The following is a 24,304-nucleotide window of genomic DNA, read 5'->3' on the forward strand; positions in this document are numbered from 1 at the left end:
ACACAGAAGAGGAGTGGTTATGACTCAGGGAGTAAAAGCTTCCATTTTGTCAAAACCTGTCCTGCTGAAAACAGGAAGTACCTGGTGGAGGGGGAGGGAGGAGGCGTGGAGGTGATGCTGATCGGTGCTCCTGATTGGGCGGGAGGAGATCCCAGGATGATGTCATCAGAGTCAACTGTGGAGAGAGATGTAGGTATGATGAAAGACTGGATCACCTGACTCTGCCGTCATGTGTCTTCAAGTTCTGTTTCTATTTAACCAACAATCTAACAAAGATAAAGAACGAGATGGATCCAAAGGTCAGAGGGCATTTTGGGGGGGCGGGGTCTACCTGAGGTGGACAGGAAGTTCTGCTCCACAATGCCGACCTTCACCAGCTGAGAACAGACACAAACACACAGCTTCAGTTTGATCACGCCACACTCTGCTGGGTTTGTTTACATTGTGTGCAAACATGGCCGACTCTGAGGAAATTGTGAATGATCTTGTTTTGGGAAAGATTTGAGAACGAGATCAGCGCATCAACAACACCGGAAACTCAGCCAATCACACTGCAGGACAGGCTGTGACATCATCTGCAACTTTGTACTCTATTTCAGACAACTGTAGCTCTCACAAATATTACGGCGATTTCTTGAATTTGCATTAATTGTAGCAATGGCAAAATTGGATTTTCCTGGAGGGACTGACAAATAATTGATATAGCAGAAACAGTGTTTAGATAGCAGTAGTACTGTAGTAGTAGTAGTTTTAGAGTAAATAAATACATGTAGTAACGGTAGTAGTTTGCAGTATTTCTTACCCCAATAAAAGGAACAAACTTCTGACAGGAGTCATCGTCAGGGCTGAAGAATAAGAAGAGTCCAGAATCAAACAATAAGCAGCAAAACAAACATGAAAATATCACAAATTAAAACTTCAGTAAATGTAGATGTAAAAGATTTTCTCTTTAAGAGGCTGCAGTTCCTCTAACGTCCACTAGATGCTGCTGTAATAAAACTCTCACTGTATTAAAGTGAACAGGAAAACCAACCAACTGGTTTTTACATAACAAGCCAAAACGTGATTTCTCAGAAACAAAAACATTATCAGGAGAGTCCTGAGTTTCTGTGTTCAGTAACATCAAGGAGATCAATTAAAAAAATATTTGAAATGGGAATAGAGAGTGAGGAAAAACACTCAGTGGCTCCTCACACCTCACAACTCTTTAGACAAATTGTATTTACATGATTGACAGGTGTCTCAGCCTATCACATTCAGTCCTTCTGGTTGCTACTCGCAGGTCTCATCAGACTCAGAGTTTCTGTTTCTCGTAAAAAAAAACCAGAAAATCCAAAATCCAGGCTTCAAAATGTCTCATCAGAAACACCGAAAACAGACAATCATACAGACGGGTGAGAGTACAGACAGGTGAGAGTACAGACAGGTGAGAGTTAAAACAGGTGAGAGTACAGACAGGTGAGAGTTAAAACAAGTGAGAGTACAGACAGGTGAGAGTTAAAACAAGTGAGAGTACAGACAGGTGAGAGTTAAAAACAGGTGAGAGTTACAACAGGTGAGAGTACAGACAGGTGAGAGTTAAAAACAGGTGAGAGTACAGACAGGTGAGAGTACAGACAGGAGAGAGTTAAAAACAGGTGAGAGTACAGACAGGTGAGAGTACAGACAGGAGAGAGTTAAAAACAGGTGAGAGTACAGACAGGTGAGAGTTACAACAGGTGAGAGTACAGACAGGTGAGAGTACAGACAGGAGAGAGTTAAAAACAGGTGAGAGTACAGACAGGAGAGAGTTACAACAGGTGAGAGTACAGACAGATGAGAGTACAGACGGGTGAGAGTACAGACAGGTGAGAGTACAGACAGGTGAGAGTACAGACAGGTGAGAGTACAGACAGGTGAGAGTACAGACAGGTGAGAGTTACAACAGGTGAGAGTACAGACAGGTGAGAGTACAGACAGGTGAGAGTTACAACAGGTGAGAGTACAGACAGGTGAGAGTACAGACAGGTGAGAGTTAAAAACAGGTGAGAGTTACAACAGGTGAGAGTACAGACAGGTGAGAGTACAGACAGATGAGAGTACAGACGGGTGAGAGTACAGACAGGTGAGAGTACAGACAGGTGAGAGTACAGACAGATGAGAGTACAGACGGGTGAGAGTACAGACAGATGAGAGTACAGACGGGTGAGAGTACAGACAGGTGAGAGTACAGACAGGTGAGAGTTACAACAGGTGAGAGTACAGACAGGTGAGAGTTACAACAGGTGAGAGTACAGACAGGTGAGAGTACAGACAGGTGAGAGTACAGACAGGTGAGTATCCCTTCAATAAACAGATAAACCTTCAGCGCAGGTGTGAATCAGGTTAGTAGTTCAAGACAAACAGCAGGCAGGACGAGAGGAACGGCTGCACATGCAGGTCAAAGGAGGTTAAAGGTTAAAGGTCAAAGGAAGAGATGGCAGCAGAGTCAGGTGAGAGATACCTTTAGTACAAATCAAAATGCACACTTCGCTTCCTTGAATGCAAGTAAAAGAAAAGACAGCAGAGAAAAGTTTCATGAACACAGTAAAAATGTGCCGTTTCCTTCGGTGGATTTTTATATTTTGACTTCTGGAGAACAAACATCAACTCTACACCCTCCATCGTTCTTTTAAAATCATATAAATATATTTGTTTTCATTTATCTCGTTATTATTGTGCACTAAAAATCTGATGAAGTAACGTCAGTATTCTGAAGTTCAAAGGATCATTCTGGTGATTTTCTATATTTGTCTTCATGTTTGGATCCAAACCAACAATGAACTGATCTACTAACAAGTATTGTGTGTGTATCAAAGCCTGATATATCTTATTAAAAACACATCAGTGAGTAACATCGCTGCACTGGGTCACATGTTCCTTCATCATGAAGAGTTTGGTCACGTTAGTTTGTTTAGAAACGGCTCCAAAGACTAATAACAGCATCATGTTTTCAGTCTCCAGAGAGTAGTTCTGTGTAAGGCAGACGCTACTGAGCATGTGCCAGAAAGCATTTTTATTAGCTTGTTGTGCTACATATCACAATATCACAAAGAAGGAAAAATATAGAAAATCGCCAGAATGATCCTTTAAAACAAAACTACCTCTTGTGTTTGCAGGTGAGCATGGCCTCTGAGATCGGACACAGGTGAGAAACTGCAGCTCCAGCCAGATACTGAGACACTCGACTGGCAACACCAACAGGATCTGCCAACAGAAACACATGAGAATATCATATATGTAATTCCCTCCAAGCACAGACAAACACAAGTGGCTTTCTTGCAACTGGTTTATTTGTAGCTTTCTCTCCAAATCCACCGTGAAAACTACAGACACATACACACACGGTATAAAGACAAAGTTACCGAAAATTAAAGCTGTAAGCAGCGTTGGTCGGGACCTCGCACTCTGGCCCGTCGGGATCAGATCATTTTGCTTTTTAAAAATGAGGGATATTTATTACAAGTGTGGTGTGCTTTTATTTTGAAAGTTTGATTGACAGGATGAGAATTTTCTGCAGGGTGAGACGTGTCTGTCTTGCTCACACCTGTGTCATCAAAATCATGAAAGTTTTGGGCCCATTCACTTGAATTTCAATTAGTAAATTGAAAACTCTTGATGAGTTTGTGTGTAAAACAAATTATTTTCCTAATTTTCATCAAGTCTATTTTTAGAAAAGGAAAAAGACTTTTAACCCACATGACCTGGTCAAAGTGTGATTTGAATGGAGAGTGTGAGCGAACCCACACCTTTTTGAACATTTACTGCTTCCACATAGTTTTAGATACAAACTTCATTTGAACTTTAAATGAGTCACGAGACTTTGACCTACAAATCTTGAATTTACATGTTTTTTCTATCTTTTACTGTTTTTGAGATATTAGAGTGTGAGTTTTAAAGTCTTTTCTTGCTCCTCCTGTGATTTTATAATGAGTGTGTATTGCGGAATGTTTCACAGCACTGAGGGAGTGACATCACCAGGAGCAGTTGGAGAGGAGGATTTTAGAGTACGCTTCTTGTGAAATATCCTCATAAATCCCATGACTTTGGCCAAATCTAGTGAAAATCATTTTTTCGTAGGAAATTTTGTTGCAAATCCATTGATACAGGTTTGAAAGTGGTCAGACTTATAGTTTAGACGTCAGAAGCCTCTGTTTGACACAAAGTTCATGCCCATAGATTGCCTCCCCATTGGTTTACATTGTAAGGGTGATGTGGCACTGCAACTTTCAGGGCTTATAAAATCCAAACCATTCGAGTTATTAAAAAGTTTTTAACAACTTTTTTTCAGCATAGTGTCATAAGTCATGTATTAAAGTTTGAAGCCGATACCATTAACACCCTTGGAGGAGATAGTGTTTGTTCGGGGTCCAAAATTGGGGCAAAGTCTTATTTTGAAAGGCTAATTGCAGACTTCCTGTTGTATTAAGGTCAGGGGTGTCAGTGTATGATTTGTAGGTCTTGATGAGACGAATAATTGAGTTTTGGTTTGATCTCTCTACGACATTCTTACGGGCGGAAAACATGGCGGCCATTTTGTTACATAGGTGGCGCTAGAGAGCACATTTTGGCACTTTAGGGGTTAATTTTTACATTTTATCATATTTCTCACCAGACCTGATGTGCATGCCAAATTTAGTGAGTTTTTGAGCATGTTTAGGGGGTCAAATTTAGAGTTTAAGTCCCGTAATAATAAAGAAAGAAAGAAACAAACAAACAAACACACGAAAAACAACATATTATACAATACAATATATATTTATATTCTGGGGCTCTACTAGGACATGATTTACAGTTAAAAACGTATTTATCTTACACTGGCCCTTAATGCAGCACCAACAATCTCAGCATCAGATTACAGAACAGACACACGTCTATGGACATTTGATGAGATGATGTCATTTCGTCGGGAAAGTAAAAAAACGTTGCAAATGAAGCGTTCACATTAAGTAGAAGCCCTGACTTTTGACTTGCAGGCAACATTTCTACATACGTTCACCTCACGTTTTGGAACTTTAACAATGTTTAACATCTCACATCAGACATGAAATGAGTGATAATGTGTAAATTAGAAAAGAATAAAATAAAACTAACTCTGGCTGAAACTTTCCTGATGGGATATTTTCAGGTTTCTTTTTTATTTATGGTGTGTATGTTGTTTTCGAAGTAAGTTCGACATATCCAGGCTTTCTTTATGTGAGCTGGCTCGACAAACTCTAAACTCATGATCAGAGATAAGTGGTTTCACGACGGTGGTTATGAACTTTCTCTGTTAACCCAGGCTTTCTGCTTCAGGCTCTGTGCGCGTCCCCATGAAGGGGGGCGTTTGGCGTCATTTGACTCTTTTTCCGCGCAAAATAGACTGATCGCGTGTCGCCTACTTCAGTCAGGAGGGACAGGTCATTATAACGGAGAGCAATGAAGAATATAAATACATTATCACAGCAAAAAGCAACACTGTTTCTGCACATAAGGCAAGAGAGGAATGCTGGCAGAAAATTGCTGATCATGTAAATTCGTTAATTAAAAGATCAGGTAGTTGGTGAAATGGCGGCAGTTTTTATTGCCGATTTAAGCCGAAATTTGGAACATAACCTGCTCCAGACCAGGTTAGGTTTGCAGCATCAGTTACCATGGTGATCTACCCAGGTTAAAAGAGAACCACATTCGTGACATTGAAAACCCTGGCTTTAGGCTCAACATACCTCGCTAACCCACTAATCTCGCTTCGTAGCGCAGCCCTCTGGTCGACTGACACAGAAATGATGTCAGAATGATGCATATTCATGAATCTTAGAGACTCAGAGTAACGTTTGCCTCCAGCTGCAGCTGCTTTACTTTCTATATGTTAAGACAGTTAAATATACAAATATACTTAACGGTGTGAACGTGCTGCTTTGGGAAACATGTGCAGAAGCATTAAGATCATTCATAGAAACTCTCTTAACTTCTAAGATTGTTTGTTCTGGGGAAACGAGACTCTGATCGGTTGATATCTTGTGTTTTTTCACTGGTGTCTGGAGACGAGACCAGAGAAAAACTTACTATGTGTAACTTAAGGTAAATTTTATATTTATCTGCTCACTTAAATTTGAGAGGATTTGGTCGAGGTGGAGGTCAGGGGTCACACTGTCTGTGTCTCGTTCTCCCTTAGATAAATAAAGGTACCGTTACCGAGAGGAGGCGGCTCAAGACGTCCAAACAGCTCCCTCCAGCCGGTGTCCATGAACAGGCTGCTGAACTTACTGTCCAGGGATGACATGAACTTTGCCAGCGGGTGGTGTCCTGAGGTCATAAACACACGGAGCATCATGAGAAGGTTCATGACAAGCAGAAAAGACAAAAGATAGCTTGTCTGTGCTGAGTCATGCGTACCAACAGGGAGGATCAGAAAGCGGACGTAGTTCAGCCAATCAGGCGTCTTGCTGGCCAGCTGCTCTACAAAGCAGCAGAGGACAGTGCTCAGGTAGCTCTGGTCTCCGCCCACCGCCACCTTCACAGTGGGCGGCGTCTGAGAGTTACAGTTACAGCTGCAAAACAAACCACAGCAGAGTCATCCTTCCTTTCACTACCGACACCTTCGTTTATTCTCTCTTTTAACCCCCTCTTCTTTTTTCCTTCCTTTTCTGTTCCCCTTTTGAGTTCATGTACGGATTCCTAAGACAACCACAACCAAGAGTCAGTTTGATAGAGAACCATGAGGAATATATAGACATTAATATTAATATATTCACACATCAGCAACATCACCAAAGTGGCTTTCTGTCTCAGTCAGAATCAAACACTTGTTCGTGCTTTTGTCTCCAAAGTATCCAAAAAATGTAATCATGTCACCCCAGTACTCAAACAGCTCCACTGGCTCCTGTTCATTACAGGACTGACTTTAAAAGACCAGTTCCCAGTGTTTCCAGTGTTCCCAGTGTGTTAAACCAGCAGTCAGGTGTCTGTAATCATTCCTCCTGTTCATACTGGATATTAAAAGATCCTTCAAATGTGCTTTCAATGGAAGTGATGGAGGCCAAAATCCACAGTGTGTCCACACAGTCATTTAAAAGTCTGTGTGAAGCTTCTATTCAGCTTCAGCAGTCTGAGTTAGTCATATCAAGTGGATATCTGACACATTTACAGTCTTTTTAGCATCAAATTCCCTCTTTGTGTTTCCTCGGACAGTGTTTCCCTGTTGAGCTGTGGTGGAAGTATAGTTACAAAAAGAGGAACTTTGGCACTAAAAGACTGTAACGTTGAAAGATATCTACTTGATTTGACTTTGGACGCTGAAGCTTCATATTAGCTTCAGATAAACTTTAAATATATTTTTTGCACAGAAGGAGGACTGTGGATTTTGTCCCCCATCACTTCCATTGTAAGGTCATTATGAAGGGATCTTCTAATGGTCAGTATGAACAGGAGGAATGATTACAGCAAGAAAAACAGGTTTTTTGATGACTGACTGTTGGTTTAAGACACATGTCCTTTAAGGTTTTGCTGCGGGTCTACAGAGCACTGGGTGGTCTGTGTCAGTGTGAACCTGAGGTGAGGTTTTCACCAACACTATCTTCTTTTGAACATAAGATGAGGTCATTGATTACATATTGATGAATAAAAGCTGATGTTTCTTACAATCTCTGGATGCGGCTGATGATGGCGCTGAAGGCGGCCTGAACATCAGCTGCTGAGACGGTGCAGACGATTGGCTGATCGAAAAGAAGCTCCGACAGATACTGAAGAGAGAGAGAGGAGATACTGGTTCCAGTTATTGTTTTTTTAAAATCATAATAGTGAGTAAGAATGAACGTCAGACAGACGGACCTGTCCCTGCCAGTCTGTGGTACTGATCAGGATGATGGATTCAGGAATCTGATCATCAGAGAACAGGATGTGGTTCAGCTGATCCAAAACTGACTTCCTGGCAACCTGGAAAAAAACCACAAACACACATCATCACCAAGTCTGAACCTGTCCCTGGACCTGTCCCTGGACCTGGACCTGGACCTGGACCTGGACCTGGACCTGGACCTGAGCCTGGACCTGGACCTGAACCTGAGCCTGGACCTGAACTGTAAGACCAAGTCTAAACGAAGAAGAAGAAGCATCTTCAGTCTCTGATCTCATGGACTCAGTCTGGGATTAACATGAAGAGACAGAAGCAGCTGAAGAAGAACTGTGAAACACTGAGGAGAACTGCTGCTGTTTTAAAGGCAAAGCTGCTCACAGCAAATATTGATTTACTTTCTGCTGTTTACTCAACTTTGGATCAAGTTGACTGATCAATAACAACTATTTGTGGCATTAATTTTTAGATCCTCCTTGCTTACTAACCTGTCCTTTGTTTTCTCTTTCTAAAACTTTCCCAAAATGTTCTCACATTCCAAAAATGTTTAAACTTTTCAAAATGTACCAGCTATTAAAAAGGTTCTACATTCATTCACTTTCCCTAATTGTTTTCACATTATTACAAAATGTTCTAAATGTCCTCATACAGACATTAACAGAGACCAGAGAAACACAACAACCTCTCAGCAGGTATTCAGACCAACTCCAGTTCTTTTTACCAGAGCCTTGGTCAGGGACTCTGACAGGAGTATTAACCCTGACATACATGTCTTTGATGGTGGAAGCAGAAACCCACACAAACACAGGGAGAACATGCCAACTCCTCTCAGAGAGGAACTGGGACGGCCGGGGGTCGAACCCACGAGCTTCTTGCTGCAAGGCAGCAGCGCTAACCACTGAGCCACTGTGCTTACGTTTCAACCAACAGCAGTGACATCTGGCGGTGAAACATTCTGACCTGTGGAGGCGTCCTGAAGTCAGACGACGTCTCACTGTCCACACTGCTGGTCCTGTCTGTCCCTCTGGAGTTCTGTCTGTCCTTCATGGAGACGCTCCAAGGATGGCGAGACAGCTGACTTCCTGTTTTACTGCAGAGAGAGCAGACAGACAGCTGTCTTCCTGTTTTACTGCAGAGAGAGCAGACAGACAGCTGACTTCCTGTTTTACTGCAGAAAGAGCAGACAGACAGCTGACTTCCTGTTTTACTGCAGAAAGAGCAGACAGACAGCTGACTTCCTGTTTTACTGCAGAAAGAGCAGACAGACAGCTGACTTCCTGTTTTACTGCAGAAAGAGCAGACACACAGCTGACTTCCTGTTTTACTGCAGAGAGAGCAGACAGACAGCTGACTTCCTGTTTTACTGCAGAAAGAGCAGACAGACAGTACATCTCAAGTCTTTTATTTGATTTGTCCTCGCTCCTTGATCTTCACTCGAAGCAGAAGTCGTTCTGGTCCGACATTTTGAAGGCTGTCTCAGGGCTCTTATTTCTGCTCTGAGGAGCGAGGACACATGAGAGCAGCGTCACAGAAGTCTTTTACTGGCCGACGCCCCCTTACTGGATATCAGTTAATGATTGGACGCTGCAGCTGGTCAGACTGAACTGATACATCACAACATCACTGAGTGGAGACAGATTACAGATTAAACTCAAGTTTATCACTCCAATGTTTTATATTTTATCTGTTTTAGAATATAGTTATTTCTCCTGTTAACTGTTATTATGGTTACAGTTAAAGTCAGGGAGAGTCTGTCTGTCGGCTAGAAACACTTTAAACACATTTATGTTTTATATAATTTATCATCATTTCCATTCAGTCACATGTGAGGCTGAAAATTCCTGAGCGTCAGGTTTGATATGAGTTATATAATTTCCATTTTCCCTGAAACGTTTAGCCCAATAAATAATTTCCACTCTTCAAGAGACACTCAGATATTATTATGGGTTATTAAACAATGCATTCACAATCAGAATATCAATAAATACAGACATAAATAATGAATAAATAATATGAACGTATTCTGCCAGTAGAAATGGCTCCTGTGCCTCTGAGCAGGACACAGTATAAATGAAGAATGCAGGTTTTTATTCATATGCAGGTGCTTGTTAAACAGGTAACAGGCTGCAGAGATGAAACAGCTGCCGCCGTCATCAGAAACAGACGTCACTTCACATGATGCTTCAGAGGAAAGGACGTCTCATTTCTCTAAAAACATATTTCCTCGTTTCCTCTCTCCTCGCGTGGTTTCCTTGCATCTCTCCTGCATCCTCGGTGGCAGGGACTAAGACGCAAGTGAGGGAAATGTGGATGCAATTTAAGAGAGTTGAGACGTAGCCTCTGTCTTACTGCAGAGAGAGCAGACAGACAGGTAAAAGTACCTCGGTGACATGTGCGTCTGGGACTCAGTTTTACAGAGTTTGGCGGCTGGGCCTGCATCTGTTCCCATGGCAACATCCTCCTCAAATTCCTGTGGAGAGGAGAAGAAAATAAAGATGCAGCAGTGTGTGTGTGTATGTGTGTGTACTGTCTTTATAAGCGAGTGACATCCTGAAACAAACATCCATGTTGGTTGAGGTGGACACTCACCCCGACACCGGCCTCCTCGCCTCTCCACTCGTCAGGGAGTCGAGGCCCCTGAGACTCCGGAGACAGCAGCTCAGTCTGTGGTTCACAACAACAGACAGCAGTTACACACTCGGAGTTGTAATCATCCATCCAACAGTTGTTTTCTGCATTTTCTGCAAACACTGTGTCTGATCTACTGAGGTGGACTCACATACTGTCCAATGAGGGTGAAATACAAGCTCTGCTTTCTGAAGTCCACAGTAATGACTAATAAATACACCAAGACGAGCTGATGATGATGAGATTTCAGATGTTCAAGGTGTTAAAAGTCTTTTTCTGCTCCTAAACACTGAATTTTAGTAAACACAGCTCATCATCAACAGAGAAATGTAATTTCATGTAAATATCTCCTGAAAGCACCACAGTCCTCTCTAAAACATCACCTCATTACTGTGAATATGATGAATCTGTTACTGTCTGAGTGTACTCACAGCTGCAGTTTGCTCTTTCTGTTGGCTCCTCTGACTGTTAAGACTCCCGATCTCAGTCTGAGAGCTGGAATGAGAGATTCCCTCGAAGAATGGCCTGTGGTCAGATATCAACACATCTGATTACACACAACAACAACCACCGCAGGTCTGCAGGGAAACAGGCTAACACTGATCCATAGTCAGCTTCCTGCTGTCAGTGAGCTGAAACTGTGATCAGCTTTATTTAATGGGTTCATCCATTCAGACCTGTGCAGTTATTAAAACACAACCTACAGTTCTTACTGTACCTGCAGACATTTACAGCTGAGTTTCTTTAGTCTGTATGACAGTAAACTGAATATCTTTGTGTTGTGGACAAAACAAGACATTTCACAGTTGTAAAATATGATGTGAACATGGCATTATGACAGCGACATTTGGGAAATTCTGGACTCAAATCAGTTCATTTCTTCAACTTTGGTGAACTCTGACAGCAAATTTGCATCACTGACCCGTGGATGGATGTGTTAAGGAGAACTGGATAACTCGTTAGTTCGTTTGATAGCCCACGTTCATTCTTATGAGCTGTTGTGCTGCAATCCATTTGTTACATACCATTTGTTTGTGCTCTCTCCTAGGTGGCCCTGAGAGGATAATTGAGGGGAGGGCCTATAAAGAGGGAAGGAATGTGGCTTGCTCTCTCTCTTTTCCATTTTCCAGCCTGAGCAGCGGCAGTTTTGTTCTTGTGTTTGTTCTGTTATGTTTTAGCTTTGCATTTGTTATTCCTTGGTTTGGGTTGGTGAGTCTGGTAGGGACCGAGCCCAAAAGGCAGAGGACTACTGTAAAACAGTAGTCCTAACCTAAGGGCGAGGACCCTGTTGTTTTTCGTGTGTTTGTTTGTTTGTTTGTTTGTTTCTTTATTATTATGCCACTTAAACCCTAAATTTGACCCCCTAAACATGCTCAAAAACTCACCAAATTTGGCACACACATCAGGTCTGGTGAAAAATTTGATAAAATGTAAAAATTAACCCCTAAAGTGCCAAAATGTGCTCTCTAGTGCCACCTATGTAACTAAAATGGCCGCCACGGCCCGTAGGAATGTTGTAGAGAGATCAAACCAAAACTCAATTATTATTAACCCTGACCTAAATCCAACTGGAAGTCCACAATCAGACTTTCAAAGTAAGACTTTGCTCCGATTTTGGACCCCGAACAAACACTATCTCCTCCGAAGGTGTTAATGGTATCGGCTTCAAACTTTAATACATGACTTATGAAAAAAAGTTGTTAAAAACTTTGTAATAACTCGAATGGTTTGGGTTTTATAAGCCCTGAAAGTTGCAGTGCCACATCACCCTTACAATGTAAACCAATGGGGAGGCAATCTATGGGCATGAACTTTGTGTCAAACAGAAGCTTCTGACGTCTAAACTATAAGTCTGACCACTTTCACACCTGTATCAATGGAATCCCATGACTTTGGCCAAAGTCATGGGATTTATGAGGACATTTCACAAGAAGCGTACTCTAAAATCCTCCTCTCCAACTGCTCCTGGTGATGTCACTCCCTCAGTGCTGTGAAACATTCCGCAATACACACTCATTATAAAATCACAGGAGGAGCAAGAAAAGACTTTAAAACTCACACTCTAATATCTCAAAAACAATAAAAGATAGAAAAAACATGTAAATTCAAGATTTGTAGGTCAAAGTCTCGTGACTCATTTAAAGTTCAAATGAAGTTTGTATCTACATATATGTGGAAGCAGTAAATGTTCAAAAGGGTGTGGGTTCGCTCACACTCCCCATTCAAATATATGAGTATTTTTCTGTGTCCAGCTGCAGTTACTTATTGTCTCTACACACCTGACAGTACACATGTCAATCACACTTTCAAAATAAAAGCACACCACACTTATAAGAAATATCCCTCATTTTTAAAAAGCAAAATGATCTGATCCTGACGGGCCAGAGTGCGAGGTCCCGACCAACGCTGCTTGCAGCTTTAATTTCTGTTTGGCTTAGTTGTTATGTGGATTTAGGTCTGGTCTGGGTGTCTCCTCTACTTTTTGTTCTTTTTGGCCGGTTCACCAGCTTTTGTTGTTTGATTGTTGTTTTTTTGTTAATAAATTTGCCTAATCATTGTGAAATCCTGACTCTTAATTATGTTGGGCCTTCTGTGGGCGAGCTGTTTTTTTAGTGGGTCGTAACACCATTATACTCGGAACCTGGAAAAAAACGCAACATGCAACGGAACGGTCATTAAAAGTAGAATTCCAAATCGGTAACTCAGGCAAGATCCATCTAGCCTGAGTTCATCGACAGAAACGCACCTGACATCACAGCAATATGGCGGACCACACAGTGAACAGTAGCAGGATGAGCTTTTCATCAATTTTAATCAATTACTGTCAACTGCTGTACTGTTGGGCTGGAATGAAACCTGCATGTTCATGACCCTCCAAACATCTGTTTGCTGCAGGCATTCATGTTTTCCTGAGCAGATGCACTGGGAGGCATTTATATTGGAAGTCAGGAATACCGACTCCAAACTGTCGACTTGTGTCTTGCAGTGGATTATAGCATCAAACCAGTTCCACAAATAGTCACCACGTCACCAAACTTCCACCACCTGCTTCACAATGTTGAGTCAATCAGAGCCCAGTGACAAAAAATGAAAGTTAAACATAAATTAGTATCTGTTTTTGTTAAGAAATCATTGTGTATTCTTGCATATTTGTATATGTTTGTTTTGTCTTGTTTTTAGTTTAGTTTAGTCTTCTTTTAGCAAACAGAAAATCCTGATCAACAGCTGCAGTATCCTGAACCTGAGACCCTTTAAAGCTTCTGCAGAAGACGTTATTTATCATTTGTCATGTCTCACTTAATACTGTTAAAAAAAAATACAGTACATTTGTCAACCTATTGAATAAACATTACTCCAGCCAGACCATAGATGCTGTTGCGTAGTAACAGCCTTCTAGCCAATCAGAGTCCAGTATTCCCTGCAGTATAATGACTGTTGTGTTGTGGCTTCAGACTGACCTGAGTTTGGGTTTGGGCGTGCTGAGGATGCTGTCGTTGTCATCCAGCTCGGGGCCGCTGTCACTGGGATTATAAATCTCCAGACTGTCATACAGAAGGTCCAGGTCCTCCTCGGCCTCCTGACTCTGACCCACCGGATCTGAGTCCAGAACCTGCAGCACACCAGCTGATTAATGACACTTTATATGACAATTCATTAAACCAGGAAGATATTGCTTTCTTCACATTTAAGGTTTTATGAGGCGGCAAAATGAAGGAGCAGGACTGATATAAGATTTACAGATTATTAGTCACTAACTTTAATCAATATACTATCTTGGTCAATAATGAAAATAATTATTAGTTACAGCCCTAAACACAATGATGTTATTTTCTATATCAGAACATCTCAGATATTACACTTGTACATACAGTATATATAAATTTATTCTGTTTTAACTTAATTTACATTTAAAACAGTTCACTATTTTATTTCCTTCCTCTTTTAAAATGCTGTTGTTTAAATACTGCGTCTGCAGCCTTTAGCTCCTCCAGAGGACGACGGCGTTGAGTACAAACCTCATCAGTGACTTTGAATCTCTTCAGTAGAGCCACAAACTTCTGTTTGAAGTTTGGTTGCTGAACAACAGAAAGAAAAAACAGAACAAATAGAGACAATGTTAATAAAGTTTGTACAGTTTCTTCATCTGATCCAACTGTGAACTTTTAACTGAACCTGAAATCTTCGTTATGATGCTACTGTTATAATAAATGTCACTGACACACTGAAGTAAACTCTGCTGTATGAACTCAGAGGAGGCTCCACTAACGAATAGGAAGTAATTAATCAGTAATTACAAAACATATTCAGGAGCGGCTGACAGCTGCTCTGATTGGTCCTCACCTGAGTCAGGGAGGCTGTTCGGATCATTTTCCTGTGAGACTTCTTCGTTTTTCCCTGGACATCATCATCATCATCGAACATGTCCTGAGACACAACAAAAGGACAAACTGAGGATGTTACTATTCGTTGATGATCCTCTGATGTCCTTTAAGAGACAGTGGTCCTTTAATCATATTACTTCCACTTGTACTGTGAGGTGTAGATGAGCCACATGTGTGCTGCTGTGTGAACAGACACCCTGAGCTGTCAATCACCTGAGGTGCGACCGCGTCATCACTTCCTTCCTGTTCGGAGGAGAAGCTGTCGTCGTCGTCCTCCCAGTAGTTCTCCATGTCAGGAGATCGATCTGTCAACAGACACAAAGAGTTTCTTTATTACTTTATAAGTAATAAAGCTGCTCAGAGAAGAATCCAAAACATTTTGGTGACCTCTGACAGGGTTCACAGCATTTCCCAGCTGCACATATCAATAATTCCTGATTATGCAACCTTAACTCACATAGGAACAAAGGCAGAAAGCAGATGGATGGATTTACCAATTTAAAAAAAAATAATGAATTGAAGTTTTCTCTAATCTGTCTTCTTGTCGGCAGTGAGCGATGAGCTTCCTGTAGCAACGTCTCACTGTAGTTTATAGATGTTGAACGTCTACAGCAGGAAAGAGATGATATTCAACTCCTTTGCACAGGAAGGTTTAAACGCACAATATGTAATTTCAGCCACTAGGCGTCTCAATCAAAACAATAACAAAAGACGGAGTGTGATGACAGTGTGAAGTAGCAAGGGATCATGAGAGTTGTTGTCTTCGTTGTTAAATAACCAGCTTCACCGGGATAGGATTACTCCAGTGTTGATCATTCAGGATGTTTTTATCAGGAGCCGAATTACCCGCAGAGGTCTCCTCCTCTCCAGAACAAACGGACCTGGAGATTACAGGTAAAAACACTGAATAAAGCTGTTTCACCTAAAAAATCAGTGTTTCTCTAACGATGTACGGTGACCACCGGACTTCCTGGAGGGGCTGTTAGCCGAGCTGCTGCTAACGTTTGTCCAGTTTATTTCTCTGATAACTTAAGATCCAGACGTCCAATGACTAAAATCCTTCTTCCGGCTAAAAGATATAGTTAAAAACCACCTAAATTTATCATGAAAATGTGGCTTAAAACTGAATAAAAGTCCATTTATAACAGTTTGTGTGGAACAACCACAACGCCGATGTATTATCTTGTATGTGTGTAAGTTACTCTTTGGTAGACGCCATTGTAGCGGACAAACACACCGCCGCCGTATGCATCTTGTGTGTGTTTACTCTTTGGTAGAGGAGGTATGACGCCATCGACAGGCAACCAAATGAAACGGTCCGTTACTTTGATTAAATTACAGATTTCTCTGGGTTTGAAAATACACAACAACAACATATTTAGCATAGGTCTAGTTGTTTTTAGACGTTTTAATGTGGAATAATTACATATTATACCTTTAATGCTTTATTGTGGAAACTAAATTCAATGCTTTTTCAGACTTTTCAAGACCTGCAGTTACTCTCTCTCTACTCTGTGACCTTTACACTAGTGTGGTGCTCTTTTAATTAACTCACTGCTTGCTTTTGGTCCAGAGATGGTTAATCAGTGCTTCAAGAAGAACAGATAATTGTTAATAGCTATCTGTGGTGTTTTGGCATTAATAATTCATGGTGAGCTCCAATGTGTCATAAACTTCATCCTCTTCATGTCTACTGATTATTGTCGGTTCTAAAACCAACTATATCACTGCATATACTGTGGTGAATTGTGGGCTACGCTTGGCTCTGAATATGAGGCGGTATTAAGAGAAGTGTGTATTAAGTGTAGTGCGTGTTAGTATATTTCAAATGGAGGACACACCTGTCTACTACCTGGCACTGTGTGAACGTGCACTGAAGTGTTCTCTCTCCTTCCCTGCAGAAACCCATTTGTTATCATTATTATTATTATTATTATTATCATTAATTATTTATTTATTATGTGGCAGCATTTGTTTTACTTTGTCCTTCTGCTCTTCACAGCATCTTCCCTCTGCTCACCCAACACTACTGACCCCACTGACCTCCACACTTCATGGTCTTTTGCAGTTTAGTTATGTAGTCAATTAATCAAACTTTGCTTAATACATTTCTTTGTTTAACTTTGTCATGGTCCTACGAGCCACTATCAGGACCAACTTTAGGCTTTTAGCTCCAGTACTGGTGAGACTGTTTGGACTGATATGTCAAGATGTTCATATTGTGGCTATGATGAACTCTGCAGCCTCTAGAGGACGTCAGCAGCACTTTAATCTGTCACTTATTTAATTTCAGTGCAGTTCAGTGTTTGTGTGTTTGTCTCTCTGAAATGTCATGTGCACTCTCCGACCAATCAGGAGCCGATATGTAACGAGCACCTGTGCCTGACGCTCATACTGCCAGACACACAGAAGGTCAGCTTCACTGTTCTCCTACCGGAGGCCTTGGTCTTGTTGCCATGGTGACTGCTTGTGTCCTCCTGTTCGATTGGCTGGCTGGAGAGAGAGTGTACACTCAGCTCCGCCGCACGCACCGAAGCATCCTTGAGGTTGCTATGGAGACCGAGGATGTGGGCTCCGTCTGTCGGATGCTGCATCACCTGGGACAGGACGCGCGCGCACACACACACACACAGACACACAGAGGTGATATTATCACTGTTTAAAGAAAAAAATCAATCATTTCACGTTTAATCAACCCTGCAGGCTGTTAGAGTTTAAATGTTTCAAGCAGTCTGATCTTCAACAGACACATTTCACTGTTGTTCACAGCTGTTTTAACCACATTTTTAAAGCAGACTGATAAAATGTTTGTAGCTGCAGGGTTTTACAGACTGTAAGCATCTTTGTTTGGTATCTGTGTTTCCTGAATAGTTAATATTAGCAGGAGGAAAACTACAGCGTGTGTTCTACTGCTTCACAGATCACAACGTGGTTGTCAACAGTGTTGTTATTTGGCTTCAACGCTCTGACCTCTGACCTCGTCAGCTAACTAGAGACTACTGGTGGATGCTGAGGCGGAGTGGTTTCATGACAATGGTTGAGATGTTTCGGTCTGGACCGACTGACATCCTACTTCCCGTCGTCGTACCTCGGCCATGTTGATGACTCCCACTGCGAGGGTTTTGTAGCCCAGGATGGTTCGGTTCTTGTACCTCTTCCTCCTCTGCAGCATCACATGCAGAAGGTTCGCATCTCGCTTCAGGAAGTGAGGATACTAAAGAGCAGAGAGGACGCACTTCACACAACTTTACAATCTTTACTCATCTGACAGAAAACGATTCAATAAGTGATCTGTGTGATTAAACTAAACATCTCAGACAACAAAAGGGTTCATCCTTTGGGGAGCCTGAATATACTCAGTAAATTCAATGACAATCTGTCCATTAGATTTAGATTTTTCATGTCTAGAAGTGAAACCTTTGTCCTGAGGGTAGCACCAAAAGAAAGGCAATGCTGCCACTGAAATCATTATGATTGATCCTCTGGGGAGCAGTAATGTGCTGAAGAAATGTTGAAACATGTGACCTGCAGTGAGAAGGTGAGCTCCAGGTCGGTCTCCATCAGGCCGTCCGGAGGAAGAAGATACTCGTTGGATCTCAAAGTTCGTTTAGACCCCTGAGAGACGAACATGAAGACGGACACAAGATCAGATCAGATCATTATTCATGTTCAGGTGCAAACTATCCAGCCAGGTGAGTTATTTTATCACACAGAGCTGCAACAAATAGCTGATTAATCGCTAAAATGCCAAACATTTGATGGTTTCAGGTTCTTGAATGTGATGATTTGCTGATTTTGTTTGTCTAAATATTGTAGTAAATTGAGTATCTTTGGGTTTTAAGATATGTGATGACATCACCTTGGGCTGCAGGAAACTGTGATGGTCGTTATCAATGTTTTCTGATGTTTTATAGACCAAGAAATTATCTTGTATCTCGTCATATCGTTATCTCATAACATCCATAATGACAAACACTAGGAAAAGTTTTAAGAAACTTTTAAATAAAGCTGAATTTTGTTGGCAATGTCAGACCTCCACTTTGGTTCAGACTGAAATATCTCAACAACTATTGAACAGATATTTTGTGCCACTCAGGAAGGTGTGAGCTCACCTGTGTGTCAAAGATTTACTCTGAACTACCTGAACACCTCCGCAGCTCTCTGACATTTAACAGCATTTTTAAGTTGTAAGAAATTTGATAAATAGCTTTTATTATTACATATGTGAGCAAAAGTGAATGTTTTTTTTACTTTATCTCCAACTGAAGTCCAAAATTTGACTTTCAGCAGTTTGATAAATACGTCCTCTTTAGCGTCCTTGGGTGTTTTGAAAGGCGCTATATAAACCTAATTTATTATCACCAACTGCTTTATTGAACAGACTTTGCAGATTAAAAGTGCTTCACCTGGATCTTCACGGCGATGACAACGGAGCTCAGCTCTCTGTCCAACTCCCTCAAAACCATCAATCTCTTCAGAGTCAGACTGCACAACCTGGAGAAGACACATCAGACAGGACAAAGAATCACATTAACATCCTTTATTAATGTATTCACACACGTACATTGTGCCAGATCTCTGGGGCATTGTGCCAGATCTCTGTCTGAACTGACCAGACCGGACCCTCCAGGACAACAAGGTCTGAGAATCTCTAAAAAACTCAGGTACCCATAGGGCCTTGAGGGGGAATTAGGGCACTGATGGTGGAGAGGTGATGAGTTCAATACTTGAATGTTGAATCCACTGTTGACCTGGTCCTCCTGGGATCTCATTCTTTGAGGAACATGCAGGGACTCATCTTTCACAGCGCAGCTTCCTGTCAACACCAGCCAGGAGGTGCTAATACTGCTAATACTGCTAATACTGCTAACACCTGCACTCTGATCTCACAGGTGTTTTTCTGCACCATGGACTGATACAGATGTTACTCTAATGTATGTAATGTAAACTATATGTTACATTAAAGATTAACATTCATTCAGATTTATGAAGTAAAAACTGAACTTGTGAGAATATCTTAATGACAGTTTTGTAGCCTCACTAGCAGCTACAGGGATGGAGATGTTATTATTTCTATCAGTCGCTCCACTACTTTTATTTATATCATCTCCAGAGGATGAATCCTACTGACGTTGGTCCTCTGACTTTTCCTCTAGTGCCACCAGCTGGTCCAACTTTTCATCCAACACAGTTTGAGACAGGATACCCTTGAAGTAAATTCAACTACATGTCAAGAAGCTAACATTAGCAAGCTAAATTGTTCATGTTAATGTCAATGTTAAAAGTTAATGCCTAAAGTCTGCAAATGCCAAAATATCAGCATGTCCACATCTCAACATTTAGCTTAAAGCACAGCTGAGTCTAAGTAGAGCTGAGACAGACAGAGTTCAGTTAAGCCTGATGAGGCTTTTCACTGGCGCCATCAACAGGGAAAACTTTCCATTTGTTACCCGACAAAGGAAAACAGTTAGACTCTGTCAATAAAACCTTGGCTTAGTGTCGCCTTCATTTTGTACAGTGGTAGCACCCTGAAGGACCTATGAGATATTAAGGATACCACGTTCCTTCATCACCATGAACACACACATCATCCTGCTGCCAGAAACACTCATCCAGAGCACCAAATGTGGATTCATCCGCCGCCGAAAATAGTCCCCAACAAAAAGCACTTTCTCCTCCTGTTTGTTTCTTAAAAAGCAGAAATTACTGTGACTTTTTTCTAAACATGAAACAATATATTTATAGGCTGTTTTTAAAGTCTTCAGTAGGAACCGATGAGCTTGGATCTGAGAGCCACAGACGTTGTAGGGAAGAAAGAAAGTATTGAGAGACGGACAAACACTTTCATGGGATTTGCTGATAGTGAGGAAAACCTCACTATAACGTAACGTAAGGGAACAAGTGGAGCTTGTTGTTTTCTTGTTCAGCTCAGATACAGAAACTGAATGATCCTAAAATAGACCCCTGAGGAACTCCAGTAGACATGACGAATCACCACCGGCTACGCCTGAATATCATTTACATACAACATTAAAACAAAATGATTAAAAAAAAAATAATAATCACCAAATCAATAATTGAACTATTGCTACTGACTGAATCACTCTGCTGTAATCTTTGCTGTGAAGAACGACAGGTTGTCGCCTCCTGAGGGAACACGACTATTTAAGAGGATTATCTGTGACTGGTCCAGTTCATTAACCCCACATGGTCCCTCTGGTGCTAATCTGCCCAGCAACAGGTGACAGGTGGCGGGATAAGAGAGAGAAAACTCATCATTAACTGTATCATTCATCTTCAATATACGTTTCTTATGTTTTTATCTGGATTTGATTGGCTGCTGTAATGTGATGCAATCAGTGATGTCATGAGTTGTCTTGTCTCTCTGATCTTAAGTCCATTACGATGCTGCTGATCCAGGGTCAGTGGAATCAGGTCAAAGTCTCCCTAAGCATTCTGGGAGATGTAGTTCCTCTGTTTTTGTACAAACTCGTCTGATCACTGGTCAGTGAGGAGAAGCTTCTGAGCAATTTGAGCTTTTCATTGACAGCGAGGACAAATAAATACTGAAGAATGAACAGAATGTGACAGATGTTAAAGTAAAGCTTCTTTCTGTTTAATAAAATTTATCATAAATATAAAGAGTTGCTCTGTGTAAATAACTGATTTCCAAAACTAACTGAACAAAACCCATAAAATCCCAGAAAACTGCTCAAATCAGGCTCCCCGACTTTCAGCTACAACTGACAGAGTAAACAACAACAGACCACCAACATCTTGTGTTTCTAAGACAAAAAAAAAAGAAAAGAAATCTCAGTAATCAGGCATTTTGTGTTTCATGGTGTGCAACGACAGGGGCACGAAGAGAGAAAACAGAGAGAAGCTCTGGGAGCTACTGATGAACACTGGACTGACCCAACGGGGGCGGTTACTTTATATGGATGAACAAATGTCACTTTATGGGATGACCCCATTTACACTGAGCCTCCTCATGCATCCTGAATGGATTAGAAACTGTCTGATCTCTAAAAGCTAAGCATTAAAACAGACTGAAATCAGACCATTTTACACACCTCAGGAGGAGATGTTCCTATAAAATGTGTTTGCATTGCATTGTTAGCAGAAAGTTATGTACATGTCACAGACATTTTTACTTTTCTTGTTCCATTGTGGATTTTCTAAAGGGGATTTATATACTGCAAACATTTACAGACTCAGAATTCAAACACTCACATAAAATGTCAAGCGGAGCGAGTGATTTTTGAGAAAACCTTTTTCTGATCCGGGATCAGACGCTGATATCAGCAGGATATAAATGTAAATTAGTGATACTGATATTTGGCAGAATTGGGCATGTTCACAGGCAGCTGACTCAGTGGATTATGATTGGCAGGGTGACAAAACACATAAATAAACATGTAAAAATCAATTATATAAACTGTGTAAGTTAAATATTTCAGTCCTGTAGTGTGAATGGTACATTAAAAGGTTTAAAATGCACAGTATGATCATGTTGAGACAACAAGACTAAGAGGGACATTTATTCAGCCTGCCAGGGTAGAAGACTTTTGTGTCACTGCAATTTTTTAATTTAGTGAGGTATTTACTAAGAAAGTAGAAGAAAATGAGTAGCAGTTTATCTGATTTACAAACAACTCAACAAAAAGATCAGTGATTGAGTGAGTTATGAAAAATCAGTGGGTGCGTTTTGGTAAAACTATAAACTATAACTGTCTGCTTCACTCATATCACACTAGAACTGCTGAGACTCTCATAGTCTGACAGAAACTCTATTTGTATGAATGTACATTCCCTCCTCCCATATTTTGCGACTCTAAACAGGAATGCCTTAAAATACATATCACATGAGCCCAAACATGTCAGTTTTCTTCCATTTTACCTCAGTGAAGCCCTTCATCAATAAGGATTTTGGATGTTTACCTACTAAAATGAGCAGTACATGCTCAGAACCACAACTTAAGGATGCATGTAGACATTTAGCAGGTCTGTTTACCATGTTTACCTTGTTGATTTAGTGTGTTAGCATGCCAACATTACCTAATAACCACTAAACACAAAGTGAGATATCCACTTGATATGACTAACTCAGACTGCTGAAGCCTCATATAAGCTTCACATCAACTTTTAAATGACTGTCGGGACACACTGTGGATTTTGGCCTCCATCACTTCCATTGAAAGCACATTTGAGGGATCTTTTAATATCCAGTATGAACAGGAGGAATGATTACAGCGAGGAAAACCTCTTTCACTGTTCATATGGACACCTGACTGCTGGTTTAACACATTGGAAATATTGTGAACTTCCTTTATCCCCCATTAACACAATGCAAACCAAGTCTGAATCCTCAAACAGCCCTTTGGTCTGTCCTAAAGTAAGGAGCTGCCAACATGTCCTCATCAGGTCTGAAACATTGATCCCCATAAAGCACGCGTGCGCGCGCATATGTAATATAAATGTTGTTATCATGGAGCTCATTGAACACGGCGGGCAGCACCTTCCCTCTCTCGCCATGTTCAGGCTCTCTCCGAACAGTAATCCTCTTACCTGGGGACGCAACTCGGAGAAGACCGGTCGATCTCCCAGGTCGCAAACAGGTTCATCGGTACCGGGACGCGGACGTCCGGCTCTCCGGCGGCACCGAAGCCGGACCCCGCCGCCGCCGTGTCCACCCCCCGGGTTCCTCCTCTGTCCGCGGCCGCCGCCATCGTCGCCTCTCCGGAGCGGCTGGTCGCTGTGATGCCGGCTGGACGTGAGCGGGGCGGGGCTGCGATCAGACACACGGACGGCTGGATGGATGATGAGGGGCAACACTGGAGAGGTTTGCTGATCCAAGAACACCCAGTGACGGAGCGAACAAGTGTGGATGAAGAAGCAGACTGAGAAAAAATCCTAGTGGTAGAAAATACTCACGCATTGTACTGGAGTACAATTTTGAGGTACTTGTACTTTACTTGAGTATTTCCATGTGATGCTGCTCTCTACATTTCAGAGGGAAATATTGTACTTTCTACTCCACTACATTTATTTGACAGCTTTAGTTACTTTTCAGATGAAGATTTGACACAATGGATAATATAACAAGCTTTTAAAATACAACATATTGTTAAAGATGAAACCAGTGGTTTCCAACCTTTTTGGCTTTTGACGTCTTACAAAAAGCAGTGTGTAGTCGGGGTCACATTTCACATGTCTATGAGTTGTTAACAACTCCACCAAATAGTGATTTTTCCCTCTAAACTTCTCACATGCTTTCATTTCAATAAATGTTCAAATGATCCAATATTTCAGCAAAAATCAAAGATTAGAGAAAAAGTCCAAAAACTGAAAACAGATTTGTGTATCAGAACTTTGTTTTTTCTTCTTTCCTCTCCCATTAATCATCTCACCACCCCTCAGATTTATCTGCTGACCCTTTGGAGGG

At 41.4% G+C, this 24,304-nt stretch overlaps 1 protein-coding gene across 1 annotated transcript in view; it reads right to left on the reverse strand.

The window, feature by feature from the left end:
* Positions 1-23,768, reverse strand: part of LOC122975234 (phosphofurin acidic cluster sorting protein 1-like) — a 26,145-nt gene extending 2,377 nt beyond the window's left edge. Inside the window, exons 1-21 of the mRNA XM_044343576.1 lie at positions 23,428-23,768; positions 19,266-19,353; positions 18,385-18,474; positions 17,948-18,073; positions 17,294-17,456; positions 15,073-15,164; positions 14,819-14,902; positions 14,494-14,553; positions 13,936-14,087; positions 10,909-11,002; positions 10,439-10,513; positions 10,231-10,319; positions 8,810-8,939; positions 7,828-7,932; positions 7,639-7,739; positions 6,394-6,548; positions 6,193-6,303; positions 3,123-3,225; positions 803-845; positions 332-377; positions 82-175 (exon numbers count right to left, since the gene is read on the reverse strand). Of these exons, the coding sequence (XP_044199511.1) occupies positions 82-175; positions 332-377; positions 803-845; positions 3,123-3,225; positions 6,193-6,303; positions 6,394-6,548; positions 7,639-7,739; positions 7,828-7,932; positions 8,810-8,939; positions 10,231-10,319; positions 10,439-10,513; positions 10,909-11,002; positions 13,936-14,087; positions 14,494-14,553; positions 14,819-14,902; positions 15,073-15,164; positions 17,294-17,456; positions 17,948-18,073; positions 18,385-18,474; positions 19,266-19,353; positions 23,428-23,588 (2,162 nt within the window). The 5' untranslated portion in view covers positions 23,589-23,768. The remainder of the gene's footprint in view (positions 1-81; positions 176-331; positions 378-802; positions 846-3,122; positions 3,226-6,192; positions 6,304-6,393; positions 6,549-7,638; positions 7,740-7,827; positions 7,933-8,809; positions 8,940-10,230; positions 10,320-10,438; positions 10,514-10,908; positions 11,003-13,935; positions 14,088-14,493; positions 14,554-14,818; positions 14,903-15,072; positions 15,165-17,293; positions 17,457-17,947; positions 18,074-18,384; positions 18,475-19,265; positions 19,354-23,427) is intronic.
* Positions 23,769-24,304: the final 536 nt, after the last annotated feature.

The sequence above is a fragment of the Thunnus albacares genome, chromosome 3 (assembly GCF_914725855.1).
Source record: "Thunnus albacares chromosome 3, fThuAlb1.1, whole genome shotgun sequence".
In the NCBI taxonomy this organism is placed as follows: domain Eukaryota; kingdom Metazoa; phylum Chordata; class Actinopteri; order Scombriformes; family Scombridae; genus Thunnus; species Thunnus albacares.